General features: G+C 40.4%; 1 protein-coding gene across 2 annotated transcripts in view; it reads right to left on the bottom strand.

Annotated features, from left to right (window-relative positions):
* The window catches only part of LOC146701823 (phosphatidate phosphatase LPIN2-like), an 18,442-nt gene extending 5,753 nt beyond the window's left edge, over window positions 1–12,689 (bottom strand). The window contains exons 1-11 of one of the 2 annotated variants that reach the window (XM_085468195.1): window positions 12,591–12,689; window positions 4,793–4,993; window positions 3,348–3,443; window positions 2,959–3,257; window positions 2,754–2,870; window positions 2,483–2,606; window positions 1,936–2,410; window positions 1,228–1,327; window positions 899–1,086; window positions 214–307; window positions 51–120 (exon numbers count right to left, since the gene is read on the bottom strand). In XM_085468195.1, coding sequence (XP_085324321.1) covers window positions 51–120; window positions 214–307; window positions 899–1,086; window positions 1,228–1,327; window positions 1,936–2,410; window positions 2,483–2,606; window positions 2,754–2,870; window positions 2,959–3,257; window positions 3,348–3,443; window positions 4,793–4,984 — 1,755 coding nt within the window. In that variant the 5' untranslated portion in view covers window positions 4,985–4,993; window positions 12,591–12,689. The remainder of the gene's footprint in view (window positions 1–50; window positions 121–213; window positions 308–898; window positions 1,087–1,227; window positions 1,328–1,935; window positions 2,411–2,482; window positions 2,607–2,753; window positions 2,871–2,958; window positions 3,258–3,347; window positions 3,444–4,792; window positions 4,994–12,590) is intronic. The other variant, XM_085468194.1, reaches the window with a different exon arrangement.

Here is a 12,689-nt window from a genome sequence, read left to right as displayed (position 1 = left end):
AGTGTGCAGATGTAAGCAGATAAATCTTAAGACTTTACACTAAAGGATACCTTTGGCAGGTTCTTCTGGAAAGCTTGCATACTGAGTATCAATGGTGCTGCCAGTGTCCAGTTATAATACCTGAAATATGAGGTGGTATAACACCTGGATGTTCCAAAGATTATAAAAAACATTGATGAAACAGTGCACCTGTTGGTTAGCAGGAGGACTCACCTGTTTGCAATTCTGACCACCAAATTAGGATTATCAATAATTGCTGGATTCTCTGCAAAGTCATTGTAGGTTATGATGTGCTCCATGAATTTTTCTGGAAGAAAAGAGAGCATCGTGAGCCACACTAAAAATAAAGATGCCAACCCATACTGCAAACTAATATTGCAGAGGAGCTGTAAGTGAAAAACATATATACCCTGCTTTTCTTTTCAAAATAATTCAAAGCTTTATTTGTTTCGCACAAGTTTAATAACTGATATGGAAAATTAAAGTTTGACCTCTTGCACATCTGCATTTTCCTCAAACATAAACTTCTGTGTTAAACATGTGTCCTTGGCTATAAACCTTCAATTTTTAGCTCAAGAGGCTAAAGGCAGGTCAACAGGTAACAAGTGCAACCAGGAGCATGCTCGCTGTTTTTCGACATTCACGGCTGCGTACAATGACTTTGTCCTTCAGGGTGAGACGGTTATTCCTGCTAAAGGAGTTCTACTGTAACATCTTGACAACATTTAGAGTGACGGTGCATGTCATTGGGTGCCGGCCTGCCCTACACACCAGATTTGCCTGCCTTCAACCTCCCCAAAGTGAAAATGACACACTGGCAGAGATCCAGCACGTAATCCAGAGGGCACAAGCACAAGGTGTCAGAGTCAGACTTCCAGGGAGGGAAAGCTACAGCTACCTTTAGAGATCTCCGAGTTCTCACCGACACCTCCACACAGTGACAGTGTGACATCAGGCAGGTCTCCAGCAGAGTCAGACAGACACTCAGTGCCACTGTCTGCTGCTGCACTCCCCACTGACTGGGGTGACTGGGATCCAGAGCGTTGTCCTGTCTCCACCCAGTGTTTATTGACCTGTTCTGACTCACTGAAACAAGAGTGCAGGTTTAGACACTAAAATCAGAAAGTAGTTTTCATATTTGTGTTTCAAAAGTATACAGTGTTTATTTCACCATGTCTAAGGGTGCAGGACAGAACAGGGTAGCTGAAAGGGTTTCCAGGTATGTACCTTTTTGGGAAGTACCGGGCAGCAACGTCAGGCTCGAGTGCGGTGAGGTCTTCCAGGTAAATATCTTCTGGTCCCTGATGTTGGCTCCTCTTCCTCACAACTTTGTGAAATGAAAACAAAGGGTTGACTTCTTTGAAATTGCTGACTTTTTTTTTTTCACTTCACTTTCGCGTACAAAATGCAGCCCCAGACAGAGTATGAACTCAGGCCGGAACAGAAACCACATCCTTCCTGTCAGCATTCACATACTCTGAATGGGTTCAAGTCAGAAAGAGTGTCTCTGAAAAATTCTCAACTTTTTCTCATCTTGGACTTATTTTTATGGATTGTTTCTTATGATATTTGCTTTACATTTTCAGGGACCGATTTAACAGTTTATTAGTAGCTCTTCTCTCAAAAACAGGGAACTGCTGGGTCTCTTTTTGTAGTCTTTTCTTATCCTTGTGATTAATATTATACTGTGCCAGGGGGGGACCAAGTAAGGGAGGACCTCTCTTTGTAATAAAATGAAATGAAAGATTCAAAGCCTCCCTCCTCCTCATCTAAACAATTCTCCCACACTTCTAAGAAGACATGCTTCTGCATCAGAAATTGCAGGAAAGCTTTCTCCTGCTAATGATTTGTTTAAACTTTTCTATATTAAATCTGTAGGTTTAAACAAATTCCTTTAGTATATATGACATTTTCAGATTAAGGTAAAAGTGTTACCCCTTCTCTTGATGGGTGAGTCGGTGGCTTTTGAATTGGCACTTGGATCAGGACAAACAGCTGCAGAGTCTCCGGTCTGGTTACTACCTGCGCTGGCAGTCGAGCTGCTGTCCTGGCGGCTGGGAGATGAAGATGTCCACCTGGCCTTGCTTGCATTTTTTGCACTGAGGTCAGCATTGCTTGGGCAGGGCTCTGGTGTAAAGCTGCTCGATATCAAACTTGAAAGGTCTGGCTTGGGTTCTGTATTGTTTGCACCATGTGATGAAGCAGCAGGGGGCTGCGCTTTGCAGCTACATTCATCAGGTTTGATGGTTCGGGGCTCAGGTTTTACAATACTGCAAACGGGATCTGTTGTTCCCCGTCCTCCTCTGGACTCTTCCTCCATGGCTTCAGAGCTCAAAATAACCCTGAAGTGTGTGTTCTCTGAGGGAGTGATGGTCAAAGTCTTTGGCTCCCATTTTTCCTTTTTGTTGACCTGAACACAATAAATAGCTTTTCGAATTCTGAATGATATGAACTAGCACTAGTCCAAGTTTTAGACTCTTACCCTGGTAGATTCTGGAAATTCCCCCCAGGTCCACTGCATGTGCGACTCAGTCCTGAGCATGCTCTCTGACGGCTTCACCATCAGCTCCGAGTCACTCTTCGGTGACATGGGCTCAGGCACCTCCCTGATATAAGAAAAATAAAAGCTCTAATGATGCTGTAGGAATAATTTGTTTTATTCAGCCCAGTCTGATTTAATGTGTAAGTGTTTGATCTTTCTGCTTGTAGGAACTCTGTAAACATCTGAATGGACGAAACAGAAAAGGCCATACGTAGTGCAGGGCGACCAGTCGCCATCAGAGAATGGGTAGCTGTCCCATTCAAGGGCGGTGAGTGGGGAATGCTGTCTGTGGTCCATATTTTCCTTCATTGCAGACAGTGAAGATGCTCTGAGGACAGGAAACAACAAATGAATAATTCAGTTACATTGAAGAACAGGTCAAAATTTCAATTTTCAGAGTAAACATGTCTCCTCACCGTCCACTCTGTGCATTTTGCTCTTCATCTGAACTGAGATCACACAGCTCCAGCTCCCCGGCTGCAGACGCCGTCGTTTGCTCCTCCTTACGTGGCTCAGCTTTGTGCTTTCTCCTGCGTCTCTTCTTCTTTTTACCAGCTGAATTGGAGCAGGGGTGGAGGTTTACAGAGACTGGCTCTTCCAGACTGAGGGGCTGGCTGGTCTCTGCTGTTGTTCCCCCACATCTGGATTCTCTGCTCCTGAACAGAGGCTCTTCTGTAGGGATAGGTGAGGTCACCAAATGGGCTGGAACAATCTCCTGTTTCAGAGAAAAAAATAAATACATGTACAAAGAGCAACGATAGATAATTCAGCTCAATTTTATTCATATTATGTGGGTAAAATTCACATTATTCTGCTCCGTCTCCTGGACAAAGAAGGCCTCTCCATTGTCTCCAAGCTTCATGTGTAGCTCCACAGGTTCTCCATTGATCTCTATATCAATCTGCAGTCAAACAACATTTCAAAAGATGCTTAAACTCTGTTCTCCTCAGATGGCCTCAGATTTTTTTACCAAACCCTAATGAGAAAAGCACAATATGTATGTCGTCACAGAAGCTTTAGAGTTAAGCCACAGAGAAAACTACTCGCCATGACTTCTGCCCATTATTTAAAACAAACAAGCCATAAAGGCTCTCAGCATTAAATCCCCCAAATTATTGGTATTAACACCCAAGTGTGTTCAGTGAAGTACAGTAAGTGCTCGGTTTCACGCATTCACCAAAAGTTGGTCAGACTAAAGAAAAAAACAACTGTGTTTCTCCTGCTAATGTTAATGTTAGCTGTGTTTTCCTGGTATCCAGTCATCTGCTGATTTTAGTGATTATTGGCCTCCATTTTTAAGCCATCTTCAAGTATTGGTGCTCAGTGCAGGGAATCAGCAGAGGCACTGATGATCTCATAAACAAATGCATGGAATTCCAGAAGGAACCCAGGGACTCAAATAAAGGTTTTCATTTTTTAATTTTCCATTGATCTGCTCCAATACTGGAAATAACCTGTTCTTTAAACCATGAAAAAAATGTTTTTCATAATTCTCTTCTACTTTAAACTCAGCTGTGCTGATTAAGTGACTCCCAGCACCTTTAAATTGTCACACGGTGCAGGGCATTTAACACCTGTGTTCTATTTTTTCCTGCTTGGTTTGTAGTAAGAAATGTTTTAAACCTCTCTGTGATTTACAGAGTAAGTGAAAACATCTTCAGTCAACCACAGACTACTTCCTGTTCCTGTCAGTCCTTCCTGCAAGTCTACAACAGACGGGCTTATTCTATATGTAAGACAAGGTTTTTGAAGAGGATGAAGCTCGATCAGCTGGGAATAAGAGGCTGAATTGAGCTTTAGTCTATGTATTCTGTCTCCATCCTCAGTTACCCACTATACAGAAGCTATAAATAGAGAGAGTGCAGTGTGCTCTTGTTAGAAGCAGAGAGTGGATTGGATGATAATGTGGTTGAGATGGAAAGAGAGAGGCAAAGAGCAGTCAGATGACCAGAAAATCTATTGTGCAGCTTCTTGATAACACACAGGTTCATTGTGCAACCTTGGACACCCCACATAATATAAAATTAGCCATTATGATCTATGATCTATCTAAAAACATTTCTATGGTCGTTTTTGTTAACATTTAAACAGACATGTTTTACATTTATTTTAAAATCTGCTCCAGGATACCGAAATGTTTAGGTTCAAATATTTCCTTCAGAGCAGAGCAAGCACGCTTTCATTTAAATTCACCGCACACATTTGCAGATTTTTTACACCTGTGCACTTCTACTTGAAGCAGACACTCACTACTTTCTCCCTGGAGCGCAGCACCCCCAGTTTTCCAAAGCGGACGTGGAAAGGAGAGCACTGGAACGTCCCATCGGGCTGTCGGACCACAATCACGTCAATGCAGCCTGAGAGAGTGGCCTGATTGATCCCTTTATAGAGCTCCTTTACTGTCACCAGCACCTGGCCTGCCAGCTGCCCCACATAGTTCATGGTGTTCACCTGTCAGCAAAAATAGCTTTCGTTAATTTACACTTTACCTTCCAACCCCTTATATTGTCTGGATTAACAGCAGAATAAAATCATGAGGTCATTTTTGTGTCTTTCTAGGACATGGTTCCTGTCGTGAGGCCCCTGTTGTTCAGAATAGCCTGCAAAGGAAATGCATGCCAGTCCCTAAACACAGTGGCTCTGTCCCATTTTCTTAAAGAGTCCTAGGCGATCGAGACTTAATCAGTGCCTCAGATACAGCACCGAGGCAGCTGATGTAGAATTGACCAGAGAGCACGTTTTTGAAAGTGTTTCTGTGTCCACAAGGAGCAGAAGTTACAATCAATGGGACCCAACTTGGGTCACATCTAGTTAATCTCTCTGTAACCAGTTTGAGTGTTAACAACATAACAATCCTAAGCAGTTAGAAAAGACCTTTGTACAGTTTGTACAGCTAGCAATAAATCTGTGATAGTTTTATGTACAGTTTTACATAAACAAGCGAAACCTGTCTGACATGTCAGCCTGACTTTGTTAGAGGAAAAAGGAGTGATAAAACCTCAAATTTAGGTTAATTAAGAATTCAAAAAAATGCTACAATGAAAATAAAATGCATTGTTACACACTGGTAGCACAATTGTATTTTTATTGATATTCATAACTTTTTTATTTTTACTAACATTTCTGTACTTTTTATGCACATCATACTCACTAATCATCACCAGCACTGAAGCCTTAAATACATATAATTATATTATTCTCTCATCTTTAAATCCTCATGTCTGCTTCATCACCTTTTATTGTTGAAGGGGACATGAGGAATGCATTTTATATTAGTCACAGATCACTTTAGAAAAAACATTTCTGGTATTTTGACTCAGTGGTTAAGCAGTCATTTTTATTTCTACCAGAGTTTATCAATGCTATAATGACATGTCATTAACAGCCATATTATTAATCTTCTCTGAATGTTTCAGGTCATTCATGTCTGCTGACTCAAAGCTAAGCAAAGTAAAATCATTCTTTTTTTGTTCTTTGTTTTCATTTTGTGCTATGAATCTCAAAGAATAGTCGAAAGGACACTACAACGCGTCCCTTATTACAATAAGGACCTCTGAAAGAGAATAACAATAATAATAAGATGTGAAAAGGTGGTACTCATGAGCTGGTAAAGTTTGGGGAATCTAATTTGAAACAACCCAAAGATCATTGACATAGTCCATCCGGCTGACGATTCAATATCATTTGCTGTGGCTGGAGAGACGGCCAGATGAGGCAAAACCTTTTTGCATTAGATGAATTTGATTTGTGACCTGATGGTTTTCTATCTACTGGTGCTGAAAGATAACCCAATACAGAGGCAGTGCAGCACGAGTCCAAACTGTGTCAACTGTAAACTGTTAACACAGCGGGATCCCTTTTCTACTGGTATTCATACAACAACATTATCCCTGAATCCAAATGTAATAAGATATTTCTCAGTAGAGGTCTTCCATGAACACAACCCCTGTATTAGCTTGCATAATAAAGCACAAGTCAGTCAGTGTAATAGGACTCTGTACTGTGGACAGTCGGATATATTACAACTAAGTAAGAACTGCAACTTACCACCACTGCAGTACACAATTCTTGTACTGTGATGGTTTAAAAGCTTAAAATAAAAGCATAAAATTTACAATTTATGGACTCATCGTAGCTCAAACATGATGTGTATATGGACAAAGAGAGTTCACACCCAAGTGGATTAGGTTAAAAGGTTTGAAGGTGAACTCTGGCCTATGCTGTTTATAATCACAAAAGTCACTTCAGAAAAACCCACCAAATGCATTTTAAGGATATTTCTAACTTAAATAATATGCAGTGATTTCAACACTAATTTTATTTTATTGCATTTACTGTAAAATAGGGTTAATGCCTTTGATTTAAACATTTTAAGCGGTGTGTAAGTTTTAAATCTAGATTGAGTAAACAATGAATAAAAGAAACTTCTTACACAACAACACACAACACTACGACAATGTAAAAATACAATGTCATTGACTCAGATCACTGACAAAATCAGTTGTGGTTACATTTATCAGAACTGTCTCATGCGTCCCTCGTACACAAGCTATCACATTACACTTCCAGGTTACATTACGTCATTACTCCGGCTAATGCAGTTTTGGGGTTTCCTGCTTTTCTCATGTACGTTCGTAACACCACAGCAAACAAAGGCCATGTTTTCAGAGCTCAAATTTGTATTTACTGAACCTTATTTCATCCCTTCAGGACGTAAGTCGAAGTCGTACAATTGTCATTATATGTTCTCATGTTGCTCAGCACCTACAATTACTGCGGTTTAATGTGAGTTCAGATGCTTTAATGTATGGGTTTGCAACAGGAAACATGACATGCAGATAAGGAGTTCTCATATTTGTGTGGCCTAAATGGTAAATGTGTTTGGGACAACAATTAAGAGACTAGATGCGAGATGCTTACCAGCTGCTTGGACTTTGAAACCATTCAGCCTCTAAGACCGGCAGCCAGTGTTCCAATTAAACTCTAATGCGATTAGACATTAGACCAAAAACATACTCAGCGAACTACAATCTGCTGATAATAGCTGAAAATGATAAAAACGCAAAATGTGGTCCTTTGGAGATCCAGTCATATCTACAGCCATTAATTCTGCGCATCAGGACCTTTTCATCAGTATCATGAACCTAACCTAAAGATAGCGTAAAGATGTTTAGTGATTGCAGCAGAAAGTAAAATGAAGTTAGGATTAAAGGACTGGAGCAGGTTTACAAGAGTAGATATATTCACATTAGATAAGATACCTACTGGGAAGCTGATCACACAGTGAACTGGCTGGAAAAAGCAAGGAAGGAAAACTTAATCCCTTTTCTTAATCAACTAATTTTTCTATAGAATCTAATTTCACCTTCTAATATTCCTCGTTATCAATGAAAATTCAATACATTTCTGTTGTCTTACACAAATTTTCCTCACTCTCCCTTTCCACTGACTCAACAGTCAAGTGAAATAATGATATACAGACTGACCAATAAATAAACACAGTATCATTCACAGATCCATCAGTTTCTCTCCTGCATTTCTTAAATAAATGACCACAAAAACACAAACACCAACCTTTACTCTTATTATAAAATGAGTAAAGGTGAAAAAGTCCACCTTTGCTCATACTATTCAGTAAGACAGAAGTCAAAGCAGCACCCCAACTCACTAGAGTCCAGAGGGACTTCAGGTGCAGACGCTGGTCCCGCTGCTCTACAGGTGTCCTTCCTGAGGACTCCATGTGCTCCCTCCTCCTTTACCCCCCTTGTCCTCCTCAAGCAGCCTGCTCCTGGTTTGTGCCATGCAGCACAGCTCCTCTGACCTTTCTACATGCACTGAGGGAAAAATTACCCCAGGCCTTAGCTAAAACGCTTACATAATCCAGCACCAGGCCCCCAGTCACGGACAACCTGTGCTTGAAATGTGTCTACAAGCAGTGCAAAACACCCTCAGGGAACACTTTGATCCAATGGATTTTGGTTTGAATAATAATTTACTCTACAAAATGTGAAAAACTATGCAGAACAACAGGTGCCAGAGCACATCACCATCCAAATATTTCATATTTAAGAATGCAAATGTAGGTCATGGACTAAACTAAATCTGATCTGTTGGCACAAGACATAGATAGCCGTTACTCATTCTATGGAAACCATGAATGTATATAGAATACCAGCAATGTATCTCAAACTTGGGTGTTCAGTGCTGAGAAGACCACAAAGGTTACTGAATGTTGCGTGGTGTTTAATGATACGATAACAGCATTACACTGTGTGCACAGAGTTCCTGTAATATCCTGTGACTTCCTGTCCTACTGTCAACCAAAGCAAGCTGTACCCTGAAAACTGCAACGCTCGTGTTGTGTTCAAAACAGAAGTGTCTAGATGAGAACACAAAAACAACAATCAGAGCTCCCTGTTGAGTGCTGTTGACCACCGTCTGCTTTATCTGCAATGCACATGACCAAATTTAGAATGAGTTCAACTCCCACAGCACTTCCGTCACACACATCATAAGCTCTATAAACAGACATGTGCATGTGAATTTGCAGAATGTAGATATGGGGCAAGACATTTGATTATTCTGGTATGTATTAAAAGTACAAAAGCCTAGTGACATTTAAACAGGCTCTGGTTGCATGTAGGTAAACTGTCAATTTACTTTACTGGCCACCATACTCTAGCTCTTTATTAGTTTTTCTCTAAGCTTTCTCCCTGCAGACAGAAAGTTAAGTCTTGGCCCAGATATCCCCAGGCTGCACTGAAAGTCTGAAAATACTGGCTGATATCCCCAGAGAATTTGGCTGCAGACTAGCTCATAGGTTCCCACATTAAAGATAGAATGGTATGATGTTCTGTACAGCTGGGGGGCCAAAGTGTGCAGACTTGAAATTAACTGAATTCATCCAGAACATAACAAGAATATACAAATCAAAAACAATATGGAGCCTTATTTTCCACTAGGAGGTGATTAAAAAACTACCCAAACTCATGATTTGCTTCATACCTACCAACAGCATAAAAGATGGACATCCTCTATTGTTCTACAAAGTGCCTTTATGAATACACATATGTTCTAAAACTAGATGTGGCAAGCAAGAGGTGAACGAGGATGTGAAACTGTACACTCATTTCAGCTTGTAACTGATAAGTTGTTGCCCAACAACTTGTCAGATACAACCAAAAAAACAAAACTAAAACATAATTTTCAATATGGACTTAACATTTTATTCACTATGATGTGAAACTAGAGATTGAGTCCATAAAGTCATCAGGAGAGTGTTTACAGACATGAAAGAGCGAGAGGGCAGAGGGCATGTGCTGCGCTGACCGCTAGCTAGAGCGAAGGACGGTTTGTGTTGCGCTGGCCGCTGCGCTCTGCTTGTATGTCATTTTTTGCGGCTGCTCTACGTGTACTAGATACACCTGGTCCTTGTCATTTCAAAACATGTCTCTCTTTGACTTTGTATCCTCTACAAGAGTTTGTGTTGTATTAAATCAATCTATCTATCTATCTATCCATCCACGTAAATGTGTGTCAAAAAGTTCACCAAACTCAGATACGCACATGCTTTCTTCATAGTCTTCTAGACTTGTTTTTAATTGGTCAGGCAAAGGTACAGTCGAACTAGGTCAAACTTTGACCACACATCCCTGAGTACGCCACGCTGGCACTGCGCAGCAAGAAACCATTATTGTGCAGCGCAAGCAATAGAAATGAATGGATTTCAGAGAGCAGCACTGCACGTGCCAAATCATATGTAAATGAACACACAGGCCTAGACTGGTCTGCAATCATCTTGCAACCACTGGTCATGATGGAAAAATTGTATTCGCTAACCATGGTTCCCAGAGGTTGATGGCAGCCACTTGGAAAATGCTAACATTCCAGTCACGCAAGCCCTGGTTAGTTAGACTGGTTAGTGACTCCCTTGCAACCACCTGTCGATAGGGAAAAATCTGTATTTCCCAACAAGTTGGCCAAAAAGCTCCTTGTGATTGGTTTGGTCGCTAGCGTACTGCTGCGGTCATAGTTTAATGTAAGTGACGAACTTGTCTACTAGGGGAACTTTCTCCATTTCTCATCTGTGTCGTACTTTTTCCAAATTTTGCTACCACTGGGCTAGTTGTTTGAGAGTATTTGCAGACAAAGAAACAAACATAACCATAACAATTTGCTAGCAACCAAAGCAACAGCCAGACGCCTCCAGTAACCACTGCCAACCAGTTGAGGAATACGCATTTCCTTAGCAACCAGTGATCGTATCTCATCCAATATGGCAGACAGCTCTTGAGCAGACAGCACGTGTGCGCATGTCACGTAAGAAAACCTCAACTTAGCAGGAAGTCTTTGCACAAACAGAGTAGCATCATTCTGATATTTTTATTAACACAATTTCAGTCACAGTTTCACAATCTTTACACCTCTGCTATTCTGCCAGTGGGAGACATTTAAAAACAACAGAAAGACTATTCAGGACAACTAATCACGTATACACATTTAATTTAAAAAAAAAATAAAATGGTCTTAACATGCGAAAATGCTAAGAATAATGTCAAGTACAAAAATCTACACCTCCAGGTGGGCTGGAACTAAATTATTTTCATATTTATTCATCTCTTTATCATTTTTTAAATATACCTTTAATTTAATTTAATTTAATATACCATTAATCAAGTGCAGAGGTTTACAAATTAACCAACCAAGCAAAAGGTCTCTGGTTCCATTCTGGGATGAGACATAAATCGCTTGTGTCAGGATGTGTAACAAACAAATCCCCCAAATCAAACATATGGAAACTACCCAGTGTGGAATCCCTTGTGAATAAGGGATTACCCATTTTGATTAATAAAATGTCCACGTTGCCACACATGTTTGTCCACCAAAAGAGTCAAAAACACACAGCTAACACTATAAAATACTTAGGATTGGTAACATAAATGCTAAATGATGAGTCACTTATCAGAAATGTCAATTAAAATATAATGATTAACTTTTTCAGCAAAAATCCAAAAATAATTAAATAAAAACTAACTGGTAACGATGGTAAACAGCTCATCAGCAAATTAGTCAGCAGACCAACAGGCTTTTGCCTCAAATGTCAGCATTTGTGTGGGCGTCTTCCTCATTCAAAGGAATCAATTTGTATTAATATGATGTAACTTATGGCACAATACAAATATAACACAATAATATAATAAAAAGCTTTACTTTTTTGGTTGATTACAAAAATGGCTGGATACACATCCAGGACTCATCCTGGCCCGTCTCTCTGTATGGGGTGACAGGACTTAAAGAGGTGTTAATCCTGTTTACAAGATTAGGACAAATCTAGCTTTCCCTGTCTTGGCACGTTCCTACTGCTCACTACATCCAACTGTCCAACGTAATTGTGAGTCAGCCAGGTGTTGTTTTGACCAAGGTCGTGTTAAAGATCTGTTTTCATTAAAACCTTTCACCTATTCATAAAAGAAACATAGCAACACTGTATGGGTGTTTTTCACTTGACTTTCTGAAGCTGAAAATTCAAATAGGGCTTTATTTCAATTAAATAATGATTTTAACTGTTTGTTTGTTTTTAATTTAGTAATTTCCCACGTTTAAGTAGCTGTAAATAATTATGTTTGACATTTAGTCACTCCAAGCAGTAGGCTCCGTGCACCTGTAGATTACATTCAAATTCTGGACTCTAAATACCCAGCTTTAGTTTAGTATTTCTGTAGTGAAACCTATGAGGCGTTTAAGGACACAGCTGACGGTTAACCTGACAAAACCGGCGCTTATTATAATTTAACAAAACGCGTTAGCGTCACAAACCTTCATTATCCTGCACAGGCTGACTTCTACTCGATATATCAACTGTCCACAAGCGACACTCAGAATCAAACAGGACTCATTAGTTACATACAAGCAAGCTAAATGTCTCCTTCAACCACTCCGCAGCAGCGGGGCAATATTTAAACTCGGGAAGTCAGGTTGTGCCTCTTTAAATTCTCCCCCAGCTCTTAAATGAGCGCAGTGAGGACAGCGAGCGGTTAAATCATCCTACCTGCTGGAGTACCGGCTCACCGCAGGGAGACACACCGTCACTCAGCCTCTCCGCCGGCAGTTTGCCGAGTCTCTCCGCCTCTACAGCCGCTAAGTGGAG

Source organism: Copadichromis virginalis, linkage group LG9 (genome assembly GCF_057382275.1).
Source record: "Copadichromis virginalis isolate Kocher_CV1m ecotype Utaka linkage group LG9, C_Virginalis_male_GT1.1, whole genome shotgun sequence".
In the NCBI taxonomy this organism is placed as follows: domain Eukaryota; kingdom Metazoa; phylum Chordata; class Actinopteri; order Cichliformes; family Cichlidae; genus Copadichromis; species Copadichromis virginalis.
The sequence above is the reverse complement of the archived record's forward strand: the minus strand, read 5'-3'. Positions and strand labels throughout refer to the sequence as shown.